The sequence below is a fragment of the Tachypleus tridentatus genome, chromosome 10 (genome assembly GCF_004210375.1).
Source record: "Tachypleus tridentatus isolate NWPU-2018 chromosome 10, ASM421037v1, whole genome shotgun sequence".
Classification (NCBI taxonomy): Eukaryota; Metazoa; Arthropoda; class Merostomata; order Xiphosura; family Limulidae; genus Tachypleus; species Tachypleus tridentatus.
In genome coordinates this window covers 89,706,085-89,728,181 of record NC_134834.1, presented here as the reverse complement: position 1 = coordinate 89,728,181, position 22,097 = coordinate 89,706,085, and the positions used below count along the sequence as shown (strand labels likewise).

At 34.7% G+C, this 22,097-nt stretch overlaps 1 protein-coding gene across 10 annotated transcripts in view; it reads right to left on the bottom strand.

Annotated features, from left to right (window-relative positions):
* LOC143229842 (uncharacterized) overlaps window positions 1-22,097 on the bottom strand; it is a 171,426-nt gene that overhangs the window by 11,855 nt on the left and 137,474 nt on the right. For all 10 annotated transcript variants that reach the window (XM_076462664.1, XM_076462665.1, XM_076462661.1 and 7 more), the window contains 5 exons: window positions 15,157-15,228; window positions 5,430-5,511; window positions 3,048-3,108; window positions 1,039-2,134; window positions 66-228 (listed from right to left, as the gene is read on the bottom strand). In XM_076462664.1, coding sequence (XP_076318779.1) covers window positions 66-228; window positions 1,039-2,134; window positions 3,048-3,108; window positions 5,430-5,511; window positions 15,157-15,228 — 1,474 coding nt within the window. The remainder of the gene's footprint in view (window positions 1-65; window positions 229-1,038; window positions 2,135-3,047; window positions 3,109-5,429; window positions 5,512-15,156; window positions 15,229-22,097) is intronic.

Here is a 22,097-nt window from a genome sequence, read left to right as displayed (position 1 = left end):
AAACAACAATAAATGTTTTTTAACTTCTGTCTTCAAATTTTGTTTTCTATAACGAAATAACCAACCGAACAAACAATGAGCTTCTAGTCAAAGATGAACCAACACCAGAGTCTCTTCTTTCTCTCGTTGGTTTTTCAGCTTCCTCGTGTAAACTGGTGTCATCAGTTGGTAGAGATGCATGCAACACACAGTTAGGTTTCTGGGACTCGTGTTCATCTCTTGTTTGATCTTCATGAAAGAAAGTGCTTTTGTTATCGTTATTTGCAAAATACGTTATCTTTAAAGGAAAACAAAAAAAATTATTTTATATTTTTCCTTTAACTTCTGCACACTCTACCACAACTAAACTTTGAAATACCGCTGTTAGCAAAATTTCTTTATAGATTAATTTGAAAAGGAGTAAGACACTAGTTTTTACTATTAATTATCAATATTTTTTATTATTTAAGTTTATTACTGGCTTATACACTAAAAACAAAAGAACTATTAATCATTTTCAGATATTGTAGTAATATAACGCAATACATTCTTTAAATACAATTTTCACAAACAACTTTAGGCATGTAAGCTGTTATACATATTGCCACTACATAAACACATTGTTTTTAGGTAATATTTTTTATTTTACTTATATTAATATACTGCATCTATTTTGTCTTAAGCTTAAACCAGAATAGATTCAAAATTCTTACATGAATTAGATGTGTTAAATTACTTAATGTCAATCCAAATTTTATAGCTAAACTTTTTTAAATTTTTAAAACAAAATATACATCTTAATATTTGTAACCTTATGAATGGATTTCAGATTAATTATAACGTAAATTATATAGTATATTTTCGAAAGGGAAAGGATGAGTGGACCAGAGGATTCAATTCAAGTTGAATTGAACTTAAATTCGAAATTGCTCCTAGTGCAGTTATTAAGTTTCCATTTTTTTCTCATCTACTCTAACAAATCAAAAGCGAAAGGAAAAACTTGGAAAGTTCTATTTATACATTTAGCTATAAACAGTAGTAGAAATATTAAAAGTATACCTGTGTATATTCTGTTCAACTTGTTAGTTGCTTGTTCAACTGAAGAAGTTCGACTGAAAACAATGGTTGGAGTAGTCATGGTATTGACCTGTGTAGTTTGTTCTTGGCCTCTTTTATCATCTGTTGAGAACCACTTCACTGGTTTGGCAGAATTATTTTTGTTCAGGTGAGTTTCATATTTGACTTTAAAGTAGCTTTTGCTAGTATTTCTATTTTCGTTATTGTGTTTGCTTCTCTCTTTTTTTCTGATGATATCAGCTGCAAGGAAAGCACTTTTAGTTTGACTATTAGACTCAGTTGAATGTTCGTTTCCACCATCTTTTGAAATATTACTGTTCGCATATTTCCAGGAACGAGCTAACTTGGGTGATGAGGACTCAGAATCGCTAAAAGCACGAAAATCCGTCTCCCTAGCAATATGACATTTTGCTCTCTGTTTAAAATAACTTGTGTTTTGTTGATTATCACTGGAATCATTTCTTTCAACAGAAAGTTTATGACAAGATAAATTCGGAGAAGATGTTAAACTACTAGCTGAACTTCTATCTCCTTCACTACCTGGTGAGGAATCACTAGCTGTTCCACTATAGATGTGTTGTTTCCTAATAACTATAGCCTCGTGACTCTTCTTCTGCTTTCCTTTAAGACTTTCAATCCTTCGCAGTAAGGCTTTTGCACTGTCTTTAAACCTTTCACTCCCACTACGACGAAAACATACAATGCCATTTTCAGAAAAATCTGATGACTTTTCAGAACCGACACTAGTTGATTCTCCAGATCCAGAAGTAAAATTGTCCTCATCCTTTGGAACAGATAAATGACTGCTACTCAACTGTTCTACAGAATCTTCCAAAAATACCCTTGGCAGACTGCCCAAGCTACCCTGGTGATCGTCGACAAAGACACTATCGTGACTGCTTGTAATCTGGTTTTCATGGAAATAATCCCCTGTTGGAGACGAACAACGCAGATGTTGATTGGTGGTATTAACTTCAAAAGATGAAGAAATCCGGGACCATCTATGATTAATGCGTTGAAATTGCCAGTTTTCACTAAGTGCATACTGTTCTTCATCGCTTTCCTCTGGAGACTGAACCTAAAAAAAAAAAAAAGTTAAATTACTATATAGTTTCTTTTATATCAAAGCGTTATAAATACGGGAAACTAAATTACTGTTAAACTAAGCAATCTAGTTGTGGGGAAAAACTCTAATTATATAGAAATATAGTATTTTATGTTTATGCGAGAGTGAACTTACATAAAATGTTATAGAATCCAGCACATGACCACAATTAAGTGTATTATGTTTAAATAATAGTTTGGCTTAGATTATTAGATCCGTCTCAGATTATCTGAACAAGACCTCTGCAAAGATTAAATAAATTATATTGTGATTTTCAAAATACTTGATGTCTATAAAGAATAATGTTTGTAAAATTTTCTACAACATATATATATATTTACCATCGATTTACAGAACTCAATTAAAGATTGAATAGATTCAAGTTTTCGTTATAATTTAAATATCAAAAAATTAAAAGCGATAAGTATTCTGATCAAAAACAAACTATATGGATGAGGCCTAAAAAACGTAACTGACAGGTTAATACTCCCAACTGGAAAACTGACAATAAGTAACTAATGTCCTAATAATTAATATATAAGAAAACTAAAACATATAGATTAGAATGCAGTGAACAATTATTTATCATAAAATAAAAAATAAGTCAACAAAGAGTAAGTTTTTTATTACGTTTCGATAATTACTTGGCAAATTTACTTCAAAAACTACTGTGTTTTAAAAATATGAAATAACTCGGAATTTACCTCACGAAGTCTAGAAATTTCCAAATTGCTGAAAAATGTCCACAGTATGTAAAAATTCAATACAGTCTAAACATCAAAGGCTACACTCACTTTAATACATACATATACATCCATAGACATGTTTTTAAAGTTTACAGATATAAACTATGAAAACTATAGCTATTCATCTCGCCTGAACTTACGGATTTTCGTGGCAAGTTTTCGACTTTTGTTTTTGCACATTTGTTGAGCGTAGTAAGTCGTCTAAAGGAGGAAGGAAAAACTTCATGAATATTTGAACTAATTTACTATAAATACTTTATCGGTTTTCTTCGCAATTTATCAAAGGTCAAAATAATGTTATCTATGTAAGACAAGAATTATATAACCCAATTTTTAATATGAAGCTGTTTTTTTCTGACTTGTCTGTTATAAAACCAAATTATGTGTTCCCATTTTGGTAATCTGCAGCAAAACACTAACTGGCTCACGTGATGGTCTAGGTCTTATGCCTCTTGAACAACACTAGTTTAGTATAGTATAATTTATTAATAACTGTACAACAATCCAATTGTTCAAAAAAGCCACAAATTTTCAAATTATTGTAGTAATTTTGGTTGTATGTCACTGATATAGTATCAAGCTCATTGTCTTTACCAATATCTCAAATATTGTTCTATCACAAAACTAAGAACTTAAGACACGTGTGAAAATGGCTCAACTTATGTCAAACTAAATGTTTTGTATCTGTTATTTAATTATTACGTACGTTGGTATAATTGTGTGGATATTATTAACCACTGAACAAATAAAAATGAAAATCACTCAATTCACACAATTTAAATATTGCTACAGATTATTATTTTATGATATAAGCATTACCAGAATATGCTCTACAAAAATATGTTACATCTCAAAATCATTTTCTGCACCACTGTATTGTAAATACATGTGGTAGAGTCTTTTCAAGGCACAAGTTTTATTTGGAATCAATTTCGTTCCACTTGTGATAAAATAAACAACAAAAGAACAATTCTATGAGAGCACCATAAAACAAAACTTATAGCCTCAATAATAGAAAGGTCAGTAACGGCTATAATTCTGGTATCAGATGTACTGAATCCACGAGAGATGATTATTACCATCCACCACAGGATATTAAGGAGGTTATGCGTTTAATCTTGCGTGTATGTTGTTGTCAGTAGGATGTTACAAAAATGACTAAATGGATATGGACAAAAAAAATGGTATACATTTGGGCTATGACCCAACTTAGAGGTTCTTAGTTTTTTATAGGATCAAGGTCGCGAAAAAAAATCCCTTATCTGTTAACACGGTGGATATTTTCACACAGTATGTTTGCTCTATAACTCAGTCAAAAATTATCGGATTTTAATAGAACTTGGCAAACGTATACAGAACAATATGCCTCACTGTCCAGCCAAAAATGGCCCTATAATAAAGATGGACATAGAGACACATTTTCGTATTTTCGTATATTACAAGTGAATACCTTGTAATGTAAGTTTGTTGAATTAGGCAAAAAACTACTCGAACGTACATTAACGATAAAAATCATGATTTTGTACCAAAAATATGAACACAAATGCTAGTAAACTCTTATGTGCCTCCTTCAGTTAATTTACTAACACACGATATCGTGTATTTTACACTTCAACTAGAAGGCCCTGAGGGTCACGGGTTCGCATCCCCGTCGCGCCAAACATGCTCGCCCTCCCAGCCGTGGGGGCGTTATAATGTGACGGTCAATCCCACTATTCGTTGGTAAAAGAGTAGCCCAAGAGTTGGCGGTGGGTGGTGATGAGTAGCTGCCTTCCCTCTAATCTTACATTGCTAAATTAGGGGCGACTAGCACAGATAGTCCTCGAGTAGTTTTGTGCGAAATTCAAAAACAAACAAACTAGAAGGCTATCTGCGTTAAACATCACTAATCTTGTAGCGACCAACAACAAGAAAATTGACTACTCAACACCAAAAAGCGCTAAATATTGAAACTTAACTGTCGCTCCTGTAACGTACTCACAACCACAAATTACAAAGCGAGATTTAAACACACTCACATGCGAACATATATATCGTTCTCCAGAGAAAAGTGAGCCACTAAATATAGGACCTACAACACCACGTGCTAACCACTGAACCACACACGTCCCACAAGTATTTGAATTAAGTTTATGTACCTACATATTTTTTACCTATAAAAAATCTTCCAGACAGGTAACAGGTAAGATATATGGATTAAATGTATCACACACATGCGTTAAAGAGAACAGAAACTAGATGTTTCTAGATAATGTTTTAACATTCCTTACATAAAACTTCAGTTAAAGAAAAGCAGTATTTTAGTCCACTGAATATGATTACATTAACTTACTTGTTATAAATTAAAACAGTGTTACAATAATTAGCCTGACCCGAATAACGCTTGGATTGAGTCAGGATCGAGGAACTGTTATACACGAAAACCGTGTTATCATAATTAACCTTACGAGAATAACGCTTGGATTGAGCCAAAATCAAGAAGCTATTATAAACTAAAAACGTGTAAAAATAATTAGTCTTACCTGAATAACGCTTGGATAGAGTCAGGATCAAGAAATTTGTGATCTTCTTGAACGCTACTTATATCAATGGGAAATAGACCATCTATTTTAAGGCAAGAAAATAAACTTGTGTTACTATATTTATAAGCAGCTTGAATTATATGTACACAAATGGTGATCATGTCACATTATATACATAATAAAAAATTATGTTTCTGGTGTATTTTTTTCAAGTTGAAAAACTGGATTAAATCAACATACATACGAAAAAGTGAAACAAAATACTTAAATACAAACAGCTGAAAATATGGTGTTCCATAAAATTTTTTCTTTTTAGCACAAGCTTAGAACATATCAACGTTTACAAACAGTATTTTGTCGTAGGAGTTCGTTACCATTTATATGTCAATATAAGTATATGGATCTCATATAAAACACACCCCAAAACGTTTTTTGTAGTTCTTTTGACTGCAAAGTGTTTTTTTTGTGTGTGTGTAAAATTCACCTTTAACACCTAATTTGGAGACAGTGGCAGTCATAGGAATAGCGAATAATGTGTGCCCCCTTTGCACATTTTCCCATCGCCCCCTCCCTTCATATATGATCTACTGCAGTGCTGAAGGCTCATTATTTGTGTAGCCCCACTTCCCCGTACCGAGGTGTCGCTACGGGAGCAGTTGATACGCCCCTGGTAACAATGTGACAAGCTAACTGAAGGTTTATTGAAGAAGTATTAATGGTATATTATTTTATTCTAATCAATAATAATTTCGCTAACGACGTTAGTTAATATACTTGCAATAATATTTATGCTTAAACGATTATTTCGCTGTGAACTTAAAAAAAAAATCGATGAAAGCTAGTTCCTTGCCCGACATTGTTATAACCTGCAATATACGTGTTGACATATTGTAATTCATCTCGAAGAGACTTAGCAAACAACACAGAATAACCCTGTAACGCGACCAATACCTCAGGTCTTATAGCTTTATTACCAATAGCTCTTGGCGCTAAAAACAACATAGAATAATAGTTAATGGAATATTTAGAGGTAATTAAAGCTTACTACTGGGTATTTACTATTGCCTCTTACAAACAGAAAATCTAAGAATTCGAATAAATCTATCAGGTTGCAATAGTTTATGTCCATGTGATCAAGCTAAACAAATTCATAGAAATGCTTACATTTAAAACAATGAACAATATGCAACCTAGTTATTATTACGCTGAAACTAACAATATAGTACTTCTTTCTTCTTTTTTTTTCTGAATTTGAACAATACTTGCTTCATTCAATGAACTGTACTGAAATAAACAATCACTGAAAAACCTCACTCACCTAAAGTAAACACAAAATCCATTCTAGGTTTTACGTTTTAGGTACAGAAGACGTCCTATTATTATACTATGAACCATGGACCACGCTTTCATCTTTTATATGCGGTACATCTCTACATGATGCCAACCTCTGCACTTTCATCTCTGCAGGTTGCCTTAGCAACAAATTACGTTAGAATAGCATCAACAAAGTGCTGCCGTTAACAAACAACAGAGATATCTTACGGTGAAGTTTAACAGAAGCACTCTATGAGCACGCCAGCAGTAACAAGAGGAACATCGACAGATATATCAGAACATTGCATCATATATATAATTATAAAAACGTTGTTATTAGGTTGCGAAAGTATTGGAAAAGCAACTTTCAGAACGACCCAAAACTGAAGAAAACCGATACTGCGATATCATGGATTTTTTTTTTGAAAATACTATTGGAGTACAAGACAAAATTACTACAACCTTCTTTCACGATCAATACCAAAATAACTGAGGCTGTTGTTGATTGTAATGAAACACAAAGCTACACAAAGGGCTAAAGGGCTATCCACGGGTATTAAAATCCGGTTTTTAGGATTGTAAGTCTGCAGACATACCGCTGTGCCACTGGGGAGCAAAACAGCTGACGCTGACAAATATTCAATAAAATATTATTTAGATATATATAAATAAAAGCTATGTTAGATGCTTCATTTTCATAACTTATCACGAACGTGATAACAGCAAGTAAGACATCTTTGTAATGTCATACCATAAAAATAATGTGGTATTTCAGTATCCATGTCATTTTACACAGAATAAATAATTTGGTAGCTGCATATTTATATCATTTGAAACAATATTTAAAATATGATAATTGAATACATAAATCATTTAACACAGCATAAATAATGTAGCGGTTGAACACAGTATCACGAACCATAATAGCAGTTCATAACAGGGAAAGATCAGGTTTTGACGAAATACTAATGGTATACACAGCGAAAGCCACCACAGAAAGGAAACTCGTTCCTATAAGAACACAGGAAATCTTCTTTTCCCATACTAATGGCAAAACATGTTTCAACAATTAGGAAGAAATCAATTCTCAGATACTTAAGATAAATCTAAAATCCGCCAAAAAAATGCTCAGTTGTTGATACCATTATTGTTGTTGTTCCTACAGTAAAAACAGCTTGGTATATTGCAGGATATTAAATAAAGTGCTGCGAAATTCGTGGAGGGTACTGAAAAGTTGTCTTGTTTCTCCTATATTTCACCTAAGCAAAGAAAGACCAAAAAAACCCTTAATTCTAGTGTAAGCGACGTTATCATTACCCGTTCAAGTTAGCTTTCACTGAAATATCTGGTGTTCATTTAAAAAGCTTAATTAGAGGGTGAGACAGAAATTTCCAGCCAATAATAAATTAACGTTAGGTGATTGTGATATAAAGATCCTCAGTGCTTTGTGCACTGTACAATTGGTGTCTTTGGGAAGCCAACTATTATATAGTTTGTGTTTGTTTGTTTTGGATTTTCACGCAAAGCTACACGAGGGCTATTCGAGCTACCCATCCCTAATTTAGCAGTGTAAGACTGGAGGGAAGGTAGCTAGTCATCACCACCCACCGCCAACTCTTGGGCTACTCTTTTGTTTGTTTGTTTGTTTTTTGAATTTCGCACAAAGCTACTCGAGGACTATTTTTGAAGTGTTCTAGTCATCACCACCCACCGCCAACTCTTGGGCTACTCTTTTGTTTGTTTGTTTGTTTTTTGAATTTCGCACAAAGCTACTCGAGGACTATCTGTGCTAGCCGTCCCTAATTTAGCAGTGTAAGACTGGAGGGAAGGTAGCTAGTCATCACCACCCACCGCCAACTCTTGGGCTACTCTTTTGTTTGTTTGTTTGTTTTTTGAATTTCGCACAAAGCTACTCGAGGACTATCTGTGCTAGCCGTCCCTAATTTAGCAGTGTAAGACCAGAGGGAAGGCAGCTAGTCATCACCACCCACCGCCAACTCTTGGGCTACTCTTTTACCAACGAATAGTGGGATTGACCGTCACATTATAACGCCCCCATGGTTGAAAGGGAGAGCATGTTTGGTGTGACGCGGGGATTCGAACTCGCGACCCTCAGATTACGAGTCGAGTGCCATAACCACCTGGTCATGCCGGGCCTATATTGTGTATGAAGTGGAGGAGAAAAATTCAATACACATGGTATTAAATTTTATTAAACACATCAGTAGTATAGTTACTTTTACATGAAGGCAAAGTTTTAGACGTATATGTTTTATCTGAAAAAAATGTTTTTCTGCTGATAAAATGTTATACGTGCTCGATGGAGGTTGTGTCTTAGTCTACGTATATATATTTGCTCATTTCTATGAATTATAAGTACACATAAAATTATTTAATCCATACATGGATATAAGAAAGTAAAGAAGTAATAGGACTAGTGATAATTACTGCCAGTGGAAATCCCTATTTTGTATGTTTATATATAGCAATAATAGCTATATATAAACATCTATATAGAAAAGGAAGAAAAAAATTATAGAATTGTTTAGGTATATATAATGAAATTAAATACAAACATTTAAATGAAGTTAAATGAGTAAATAAAATCATGAGGAAGAATTGCGTTACAAACAGCAAATCCCAACCTTTGATTAATTGCATTAATATATGCGGCTCAAGGTGTACATCTGCATAAAGTAGTGCCAAGTTCTTGAATGACTTTATTTTTAATTAAAATTAGTTATGAGTAGTTTTTAGTAAAAAATCACGGCAGTTACAGTAAACTTAGTATACTGATATGGTTCAATGTCGTGTTAATTTGTGCCTTTACCCAACTGAGGCCAGGAATGAGAACATCAAGGGTAAGTTTCATTTTACTTACCTCCAAATGGTAGTACCTTATTTTTCATTTTTATTTTTTTACCTTTATCTTTTTCTTATTCGCATTTAACTTGAGAAAACAGTCACCTTCCCACAATGTCTGCAGGTAGTGAAAGGTGATATAAGTGTGGGACGTTGTAGACTTGAGCACCCACATTTCGCTCTCATAATTTCTAGTCTAATTGTATCTATTTCTTATGTGAGACTAGCGAATTGGAGTTTAAGACTGACAGACGGTGTGTCCCCACCGCAATGTGGGTCCTATTTTTGCAGTCACCTCCAAAACCTAGGATACACTTTATAATCCTACATTGTAGCTTGTACCTTAGGAGCTTTTTGAATAATGCAGCGTATTTTGTTTATTTTTTTTAAATTTAGTGGTTTTTTTTACTTTTAAATAAATTATGGCTATTATATGTATACACACACACAGAGAGAAATAAAGCAACTGTTCCAACATCATTTTTCACTCTCGTTAACGTTTCTGTTTATAGATATCAGTAGAGATTGCTATCAGGACTACAATTATGCTATGTTCTAATTTTCTAGATTTTGACTTAGCCTGTGTTATTAAACCCAAAATAAAACTCAATTAACAACTCAATAACCAAGTACAGGAAATCTCTTTCAATACCCTATGAAGGTACTCAATCTAATTTTACACCTCATCATTTTACGTTATTTGCATTCATTTTGTTCCTTATTAAACAAACATTTATATATCTGATGAGGATTTTTTTACCAATTACTATTGGCCAAAAGAGAAAACAAATATTAAATTGGTCCAATTAATTGATTGCAATTGATTTGTTTTACTGAAGTTATAGACAAATGTTTTCGTACAAAGGGAATAGATGAATATCCATCAAGGCTTGCCCACTTTAATACCTTTTACATATCACAGCAGAAAGTCAAAAAGTGATTTCATACGTTTTTATTAATATCATTTTTGGCTCATGTTTTAAACTCTAGGAAATCATTTAAATATACTGAAAATATGTAAATGTACTTTGGCGAACTTCCAACAACGTAATATGAGGTAACTTGGTTTTCCACGGTATACATCTAAGTGCACTGTAAGTTGATATACAAGAATCAAGTTACAAAAGGTACTTATTTAACCTATACAGAACTAGATGTTGCCATCTGCACAACAAACATAAGTTAGTATTTCGGAACATCTCTCAACTTAGTTAACTATGACGTACAATAACCAATTAAGAACTTCTATTAGGCTATAAGTTAGTGCATTAGTTTACAAATATTTTCTGAAACAACGAAAATTTTCGAATATAAGAACAGTTAAATGTAACTACAAGATTAAAATAAGTGGTTCGTTTCGAAAAACACAACAAAAAAAGGTTCGTTTACTTAAATAAATGGAGTAGAAAAACACGATTAATGTAAAAAAAAAAACACACGTAAGTGTTGAATAGGTCTTAACACAAAACCTATTCTAGCCAGGCTTTAGAAAACTTTGAAAATAAATAAGCAAAAACGTAGAGTATTAAATTGATACGTCTCTAAACATCGTGTACCTATGACGTTCATGTTTACTTAACTTTTAAGACGTGTTAAATCGCTATACAACTTTGTATTCATGATATTAAAGAATACTAGGTTTTCTTATACAGCACACACTATGTTCAAAACGTAAATAATGTTATTACGGAACTACAATGCTATAAAAATTCAGTAAAATGGAAAATGAAATACACGATGAATTTCTGACTCAGGAACCGAGTTAAAAACAGGTAAAGTTGTATGTAGCAAGTCGAAATCTGGAATCGTGAATTTATAGCGACGTAGTTTTTCAAACAAAACTTTGGAAAGTGCAGTAGTGTAAATTTGGAAATGTAGTTTTTCGGAATTGGTAGTTCCAAGCAAGTGTTTATATGATATAAGTAAACATCCAAAGAATCGTATATCAATATTACTTATTACGTTTCCTGAGCATTTTATACACATAAAACAGCTCACAATCATTACGTCAGGACGCGAAGTGTCTGAAACACAAAATCAGAGGTCAATTACATCTCACCAGGAACGCAGCACTTACTTCTACTAATTCGAAATTTCATGTTCATACTCGTGTTACATTGAGTGAGAACTAAAATATGTGCTTTGCTCCAACCAATAAATTTGTGGTTTATTTATGGATTAATTTAAAGAAAAAGATGTTTGAAGGTAAGTGAGTCTCTAGGTATTCGTATTGATCTATTTGGTATGTTAAAACTTCTAACTGCTGAGGTGTCTCTGAAACTTCCTTCGTCAACCCAAACTATAAAGAGCCAGTGTGTTTCCGGAAGTAAATCTTATTAATCGATGTTTTACAGCGAAATTATCATATTCTGCAATTTAAGTACCAAATTCTAAAAAAAAATATTGTCTTTGATATAATAGATTTCAAAGTTATATATATATAACATATATTGATGCTTCAAACAACACCAACGTTGTATCTCAGAACGGCTGGTACGGGTATTAACACTTTTACTGATAAGGAGAGAACAACATTTCGAGCTTGCTAAGTCATCTTCAGTTTAAGAAAGAGAGAGTATGGGTTTGTAGGGAGCGTTGCAGTTAATCCCGTACCCGTTTATACTCTCGTCCCTGAGACATGTGTCCGGCAACGGTCACTTGCAAACTCTCTTGTTTAAACTGAAGATGACCTGGGAAGGTCGAAAAGTTGTTCTCTCATTATCAATAAAAGTGTTAATACCCATACCGGCCCGGAATGTCTAAGTGCGTTTAGGCGTTCGACTCGTCTAATTAAACGACAACGAATGCAGCCTATTACTAATTATAATTGTCATCAATATAATTATACTTAATATACTTTGAAACAATTGATACTGCTTGTAATTGCATCAAAATGTTTCAAATTTGAACAAGTTTCAGCTATGACGTCATGCTTCATTTCGCTAGAGATGTCGCCACTAATCCAGATCTGGCTTTTAAAAGACAGTTGGCAGCACTACCCAGGGCTGACCGATGTTTTATACGAAAATTTCTAGGCTATTTCGAAATGGTGCCATTCTACTAGCAACCAGTCGAAGTTGGCCAGGTGGTTAAGGCACTCGACTCGTAAACCGAGGGTCGCGGATTCGAATCCCCGTCACACCGAACATGCTTGCCCTTTCAGCCGTGAGGGCGCTATAATGTGGCCATCAATCCCACTATTCGTTGTTAAAAGAGTAGCCCAAGAGTTGGCGGTTGGTGGTGATGACTAGTTGCCTTCCCTCTAGTCTTACACTGCTAAATTAGGGACGACTAGCGCAGATATCCCTTGAGTAGCTTTGCGCGAAAGTCAAAATAAACAAACAATAATACCCATACCAGCCGTTCTGAGATACATTTTTATTTCAAAGGTGTTTCACGTCATCAAGGAATACCCAGGTTGACTTATGCCTTAGCTTGAATCTCATGCAAAGCTACACAGGGCTATTTGCGCTAGCCGTCCCTAATTTAGCAGTGAAAGACTAGACGGAAGGCAGCTAGGAATCATCACTTATAGTCAACTCGTGGGTTATTCTCTTACCTAAATAGTGGAATTGACCATCACATTGTAATGCCCCCATGGCTGAAAGAGCAGACATGTTTGGCGTGACGGAGATTCGAAACTGTGACCCTAAATTACGAGTCGAGCTTTCTTGCCATGTGGCAATATTACTGTTTCCTATTGACCACTACATCAATCTACAAACTTTTTCCTTTCGTAAAGAACTTGAAAACTATACTAAATGGCAAAAAGTATGTGGACACCCCTTCCAATTAGTGAATTCGGCTATTTCAGCCATATCCATTACTAAAAGGTGCATAAAATCAAGCATACATCCGTGCAGTCTCCATAGACAAATATTGGCAGTAGAATGGGTTGTACGAAAGAGCTCACTGACTTTCAAAGTTTCACTGTCAAAGGATACCACCTTTCAAACAAGCTAGTTCGTCAAATTCCTTCTCTGCTAGAGCTATCTCGGTCAACTGTAAATGATGTTACTGTGAAATAGAAACGTCTATGAGTAACAACAGCTCAGTCACGAAGCGGTAGGCCACACAAGTTCACAAAACGGGAACCGCCGAGTGCTGAAGCGCGTAGCGCACAAAAATCATCTGTTCACAGTTTCAATACTCATTACTGAGTTCAAACTGCCTTTGGAAGCAACTTCAGCACAAGAACTGTTCGTCGGGAGCTTCATGAAATGGGTTTCCATGGCCGAGAAGCTGCACACAAGCCTAAGGTCACCATGTGCAATGCCAAGCGTCGGCTAGAGTGGTGTAAATCATACCGCCATTGGGCTCTAGAGCAGTGGAAACGCGCCCTCTGGAGTGATGAATTACGCCTCACTATCTGGTAGTCTGACAGACGAATCTATGTCTGGCTGATGCCAGAAGAACGCTACTTGCCTGAATGCTTAGTACCAAATATAAAGTTTTGTGGAAGAAAAATAATGGTCTGGGGCTGTTTTTCATGGTTTAGGCTACGCTTTTTAGTTCCAGTGAAGAAAAATCTTAATGCTATAGCATACAATGACGCTTCTAGAGAATCGTGTGCTTTGTGTCCAGTCAAATCGTGTCCAACTTTGTGACAACAGTTTGTGGAAGTCGCGTTTTTGTTTCAGCATGACAATGCCACCGTGTACAAAGCGAGGTCCATAAAGACATGGTTTACTGAGGATGGTGTGAAAGAACTTTACTGTCCTGCACAGAGGCTTGACGTCAACCTCATCGAACACCTTTGGGATGAATTAAAACGCTGACTGCGAGTTAGGCTTTCTCGCCCGACATCAGTGCTCGACCTTACTAATGCTCATGTGGCTGAATAGGAGTGAATCCCTGCAGCCATGTTCCAAAATCTAGTGAAAAGCCTTTCCAGAAGAGCGGAGACTGTTACAGCAGCAAAGGGGGGACCAACTCCATATTAATGCCCATGGTTTTGGAATGAGATGTTCAACAGGCAAATACGGGTGTGATGATCGGGTGTCCCCATACTTTTGGCCATGCAGTGTATATTCACAATCCAGAAGCCATTGTAAAGGCAAATAAACATTCTTCAACGATTTTTTTATTAATAAGCACAAGTTACACAAATGGCCATCTGCTCTCTACCAACTGCGGGTACCGAAACCCAATCTTAACCTTGTAAGCTCTCAGACTAATCGCCGAGGCATCAGGCGAACCAACTAGAGGAAAAATTATGGGAACAATGTATAATTTCATTAAACGCAATATTGCTTTATGTTCGACTTTTCTTCTTCTAATTTCTGCTCCTAGAATGCTTATCTAAATCTTTTAGGGTTAGTCGCTACATATTTAAAAGCCACAGATACCTAATCCACATTTTCCCGACATATTTTGAAGTATTTTTTGTCCAAAATAAAACTATTTTTCATAATAAAGAGTGAGCATTCCTTCTTTAATCAGTAGTTCATATTATACACAATCCAAAAAGATGTCCAGTTTCTTATACAATAACATCACAAATAAGAATATTTCAATACCTTTAGATTTCCCTTAGTATGAAATAGCATACCTTTATAGAGCTGGAAATATTGAGGAAATCCTGCTGCTTTCAGCCAGTTACAAGCTTCTATTTCCTCTAGTTCTGAAAATATGAAACAACACATTTAGCTTCTGCTTAGCAACTGAAGTGTGAAAAGAATACAAATAAACAGTTAAAATTTTATCTGTATAACACTTTCGTTTGTTTATTTTAAACTACAAAGGGATTTTATGTGTTGTGCTCAAGACGAGTACTGAAACCTGATTTTTAGCGTTATGACTACTTTGATTTATCCACCTAGTCACTGTGGACCTTGTACAACACTCTAATTAACAATAAAAAGAGCAAATATTTAATACTTTAAGTTGGCACAATGAGTCAGATGACTAACATAGCCGAGATACATCTTGTATCATACAAACAGGTGATCCCGTGACATTAAATTACTTTTTCACGAAAACCAAAGCCGGTAGTTTACAGAACGAAAACAGAAAATTAGAACGGAAAAAATACGAAAATAGTAAAAACACATATCGAATGCTTACGTATTTGTAATTTTCAGTGCTAGATAAAAGAAAAAAATATCGTGCTCTTTATAGTTAAGCACAAAGCTACGCAATTGGTTATCTGTGCTATGCACACTACAAGTATCGAAACCCAATTTCTAGTAGTGTAAGTGCGCAGACATACAGCTGCACCACTGGGGGTGTTCTCCTCTTCTCGCTGCAAACAAAATTAATATGTATTACGAATGGGAACATGTGTAATAACCACTAGTAAAAACAGTTATTTAACGCACGTGTTAGGTATCACGGTAGTCATTTTGTGACACTAATACAAAGGCTTAATAAAATGACCTCATACAATGTAGTGGTATATTTTAATTATTGTTATTTTTCTTCTTGAAGGTTAGTGTTGCCGCTCTCGCTCTCTCCACTTCCTCATTTATAAACTAATCGATGACACTTCAGGATCTACAACATCACGATTCTAACCCAATATCATTAGTGGCGAGCTTATTGTATTTTTTTAATCAAAATCCGTTTTTAAAAATACTTTTTCGTCAGTTTTTACACTAACCTCAAATATAACACGTGTGCCTAACAGATATATTATTCATTAGATAAAACTGAATAAAAAAAAACAAATAGCTTTCACGTCATATATTCTTCCACCAATGAAACCAGCAACATTACCCCTCATTACAATAATGATCTAGAAAGATGGTGTTTTCAACCTACAACCATTTTTTTTATTTATAGTTAATTTTAGAAATATTAAATATTGACGCTCAACACAAGCTTTTAAACTCCTGTTTTGGATTCAAATGTTTCACTCGTGAACGTAAACGTTATTATAATTCGCAAAAAGAAAAGTTTATCAACCAATTATTCTACTGGTGGTAACTGCAACTGTCCAATCTTAAAACTTGATTTTTAGGAAAGCGTTCATATAAACGTTACCTAAGTTTGAGTTGCTGTAGTTACAATGAGAACATGATCTATTGGTGCAAATAATCTCAGACAAGGAAAACCTAAAATGTATAAACTTTCTCACTCACTTTAAAGACAACCAAACAATCGTGAAACTTTGGAAGGTTGCTGTTCCTACCAACAACTGAGTGACTCTTTGAATTGTTACTTTTCCCGGAGTTAAATAAGACATGAGACTCCAATAATGTATGGATTAAGTACATTATCGTTTACTAATAGACGAATGTTTGTATTCGGGTAAAACTGCACAAGCTGTCCTCAGCTTTCATAAGCTCATGAACAACAGGTAAGTTAGGTAGTCAATATCATTCACCACCAACAGTGGAATTTAAACCTTACTATTATAATGTACGCATTATTTGAAAATACAAAAAGTCATATTAAGTTCGTTTGCATGAGAGCTGGTCGCCAAAATCTCATCAGTGTGAAAGACAAAATCTTAAGTATTTTTAAGTTAGGAGTGAATGTTTTAATAATTATTTCTCTGTGTCTGTCTCTATCTATGAAACCATAATTTTATTTTTTATAATATTTTTAATATTGTAAACAAGCTGGAGTACCAATTCCCTGGATGGAAGGTTATCTTAGGACGTGAAGATTTGCTCCCCTTACATGTAACTGCAAAAAACGTCCATAAAAAACTGCAAAACAAAACGTGAAAGTGCAAATTTGCACGTATATCCGCATGACTAGTGGCTGTAATATTGCTAAAACGTACAATAAAACTAAAACTACCTCAAATTTTGTCATAGTTTGATACATATTTAATACCACTTGTAATTATCTGAAACAGAAATGAGTAAAATTACGAATAATTAAAGTAAAAATTAGTTTATTTGAAAATTAGTTATATATTAATTTCTTGTTTTCACTTTCCACCCTAAACATCTGTATCTTCATACCAGATTTGGGGAATACCCGTCGACAGGAAGTGAGATAGTGGTGACAAGCGCAAAGCCGACTACGAAAACCGCAAAATGCAAAACCGAAAATTTATATGTGCTCACATGAGTCTAATGAATCTCCATACCAGTTCTGGTGAAGTAGTTACATAGACACACAAAAGACAATAATCTTATATTTATACAGATTAACAACAATATAATTTTCATTCATGCCATAAATAAGTTTCATCGACCGTTTTAGTGTTACAAACACAAACACAGCATTAATTCAGCTTTAATATTCTAGGTATAGGTTTTCAACTACACAGTTAACAGACAGACACCAAAGGAAACGGAGCCACCATTGAAAAGTAAATTATCAGATAAACTTGTAACGTCGTTATCTGTTTTGGAAAGTTAATTCAAACTCAGAAATGGAAGATCACTATATAACAATAGAACAACAATAAAGTTTGTCAGCTTCGGGAAATCATAAACACAAATTTTTTTAGTTTTTTTTTTACATTTTCAAACTCGACCTGAGAACTACTCATCACATAAACTCTAATTCAGCGTTTTTCTCTACCAGTCCAGATCTGCTGAAACATTAGTTTTAAATTAGATTTAAATAACTGATACCCGAAAGCTTTATAAACTTGTACAAATTCCATATGATTCATAACATTGATAAATACCCAGCCAAACACAATTATCTTAATTCTACTGAAGCTTAATACATAGGTAAATAGTATTAAGTACATCATTGTGAAATATTAATTTGATAGGTATACGAACATTTGATTTCAACTAAGCGTAATCAAAGCTTGAAATTTCAGAAACGACAGAATCACTTATTAAAAGAGTATTATACATTGACTTAGAGATAAAATTTAATAACCAAAATGCGTCATGATATTTATGAATACCTTTTGTGTGTATGCGTGTGTTTTTTAAAATTAATCAACGTAATTTTGTGCTACAGTAGATCAGATCAGCAAATTCACAGTATTTTACTGATGCGAAGCAATTACACTTTTTTTGTGGCTACCAAACTTACTACTACAGATATTTGTTTTCAATCTGGTAATTTAATAACTACAATATTTGTAAAGAAACGCTAATCGATCTCTGGAACAGCAAAGCAAGAGTACCCCGCTGGTACAGCGGTAAGTCTTCGGATTTACAACGCTAAAATAAGCGGTTTGATTCCCCTCGGTGGACTCAACAGATCGCCCAATCTGGTTTTGTTAAAAAACAACAACATGCAAACAACGAAAATTATGACATGTAACGATTGTATTTAGATATAAGGGAAGAAACAAATGTTTCTATTTACTTATTCTAGCTCCCCAGCATGGCCATGTAGTTAATCAAATGTTTCTATTTATTTATTCTAGTAAGTCTACGGAATTACAACGCCAAAATCAGAGGTTCGATTCCTCTCGGTGGGCTCAGCAGATAGCCTAATGTGGCTTTGCTATAAGAAAAACACAAACCTATTCTAGCTTCCCAGTATGGCCATGTGGTTAACCAAGTGTTTCTGTTTATTTATTCTAGCTCCCAAGCATGGTCATGTGGTTAATCAATTGTTTCTGTTTATTTATTCTAACTCCCCAGCATGGCCATATGGTTAATCAAATGTTTCTATTTACTCATTCTAGCTTCCCAACATGGCCAGGTGGTTAAGGCGCTAGACTTGTTATCTGAGGGTCGCGAGTTCGAATTCCCTTTCAGCCGTGTGAGCATTATAATGTGACGGTCAATCCCACTATTCGTTGGTAAAATAGTAACCCAAGAGTTGGCGGTTGGTGGTGATGACTAGCTACTTTCCCTCTAGTCTTTCACTGCTAAACTAGGGACGGCTAGCGCAGATAGCCGTCGTGTAGCTTTAAGCGAAATTCAAACAAACTCTTTTCCCCCTATGGCACAATGGTATGTCTATGGACTCACACCACTAGAAAGTGGGTTTCGATAGCTGTGGTGTACAGAGCACAGATAGCCAACTGTGTAGCTTTGTGCTTAATGAGAAAAATACCAACCTTATTCTTATTTTGCTTTCCACTTAGTTATTTAGTGTTTTTCAAATTTAGTTATTTACCAAATGGAAAATTTTGATTAAACAGAAAACAAACACAATCAAACAATATTTTATTTTGATCGTACGTTCAATGAAACATCCAGCTGGTAAATTTTCAAAATAAATTTAACATAAAAAAGTTGTACTTCATATGATATATAGTTTTAACTTTAATATTTTGTTTATGACATATTGCACTTTTACTGTTAGTGACACCTATTTTTTTAATCCAGTTTGTGTTTCGTGTTGCAAATTAGCTTATAGAAAAGTTAATAATTCTTATATGATCTCTTGGTGGTGTTAGTTCTAAAACACTGGGCAGTTTCGTAATCTTATCACCCAGTGTTATTTTCTTGATATTACTGCACCTCATACTTAACATACACTAGTCTATTGGATTTATTTTGTTTCGTTGTTACATAAAATTATGCTTTCAACGTGTTCTCTATCACACGTGTATGAAAGATTCAAAGTTAAAGAAGCTCCTCAAATATCTGTAGAGCAGGATACAAGAAAAAACCCGGCCGGTGGGAAGTGGACCTGAGTCCACGCACAGAGCGTCCAGCATGGCAATTACCAGTCCTTGTCAATTTTACAGGGGCAGAGTCGCCGAATCTAAAGTACGTACAGGACACAATTGTACTTGGAATGGGTTCTAACTACAAGACAACCTTCCACATAAACGAGCCATAGAAGATGGGACGTTTAGAAAAACAAAAGTGATTTCTAAATGAATTATCTAATCACGATAAAAAACAGTTAAGAAGTTTTTTTCTAAGAAATATCATATTCATAAAACCGACATATAGAAGTCAGAGTTGGTTATTATTTCATAAAGGTCAAGTCACTGTCTTATTTCAAATGACCGTGACACAGTGGTATGCTGCAGACTTCGATATCTGTTATGGGCAAAGCACAGATAGCCCTAGGTGTAGTCTCGTGCTGAATAACAAAGAACGACAAGTTATATCAAAATCTCGTTAACTCCAGAAATAGTATATAAGAAAAACAAAACAACAGTTTTGCAAAAGTTGTCACATCCATATGTGGTAAATTTCAAATCAGATTACTAAGTAATTCTATATACTTTGTGTTGACAATTCCTGTTGTTAAACGGGAACGGTGTGGACGTTCGTAACATGTAAAAAATAAGTAAATAATTACATCTGATGAAATGAAAACACTGATACAAGTGGAAAAGATCGGAAACACTGAAGAAAAAATCTTCTTTGAACATAAAAAAAATCTTATGCCTCTAAAAAACACAACTACAGAAACTGTGTATATTTTCAGTTACGTTCTATAACAACTCAGATGCTAATTCTAAGCATTAATAATTTCTAGCCAATTTCAACATACTCTGGCCAGTTATAACAACATTAGCCTAACTTGTTCATACTATAAGTCATAATGCTATTATAACTACAACACGTTATGATGTTCCTTACACTTGGTTTTAGTGGTACCACACCATTAGTTAACGTATATTATAATAAAAGCACAGGAAAATCGTACTAGTATTCTAAATGTATAGATTTATATCATTTAAACATTATAGTTTCTTACGTGCACGTACGATTAACACAAGTCAGTGTCACACTTATTCATAGCTGATTGAAATTCTTTGTACGTGTGTCTAAGACGTGGAGAAATTTTAAGTTTCATTTTCTTTTGAACTTCGGACAAAACTACACCAGGGTTATCTGCGCTATCCCTTCCTAATTTAGCAGTGTTAGACTAGAAGGAAGACAGCTAGTCACAACCACCCATTACCAACTCTTGAGTTATTCATTTACCAACAAATAATGGGATTGGTGGTTACGTTATAACGTCCCCACGGCTAAAAGGGCGAGCATGTTCGGTAACAGGAATTCGAAGACAAAACCCTGAAATTCGCGCTTTAATCACAAAGATTTGACTAACGTTCAAAAACATCAGTGGATTTGTTTGTTTGTTTGTTTGGGAATTTCGCAAAAAGCTACTCGAGGGCTATCTGTGCTAGCCGTCCCTAATTTAGTAGTGTAAGACTAGAGGGAAGACAGCTAGTCATCACCACCCACCGCCAACTTTTGGGCTACTCTTTTACCAACGAATAGTGGGATTGACCGTCACATTATAACGCCCCAACGGCTGGGAGGGCGAGCATGTTTGGCGCGAGTCGAGCGCGAACCCGCGACCCTCAGATTACGAAGTGCACGCCTTAACGCGCTAGGCCATGCCGGGCCATGACATCAGTGGAACTCAAACTAGATGTATCATTATATTACTTCAACAGCTGTGCACAAGTTAATTTAATAAATATGGTTAAATAATTTTTGTTTTCTGAATTTCACGCAAAGCTACATGAGAGCCATCTATGATAGCTCTTCATAATTTATGAGTGGTAGACTAGAAGGAAGGCAGCTAGTCATCACTTCCCACCACCACCTATTTGGCTACTCATTCACTAGCGAATAGTGGGATTGACCGCCACATTATATCGGCTGTAAGGGAGAGCATGTTTAGTGTGACGGGGAT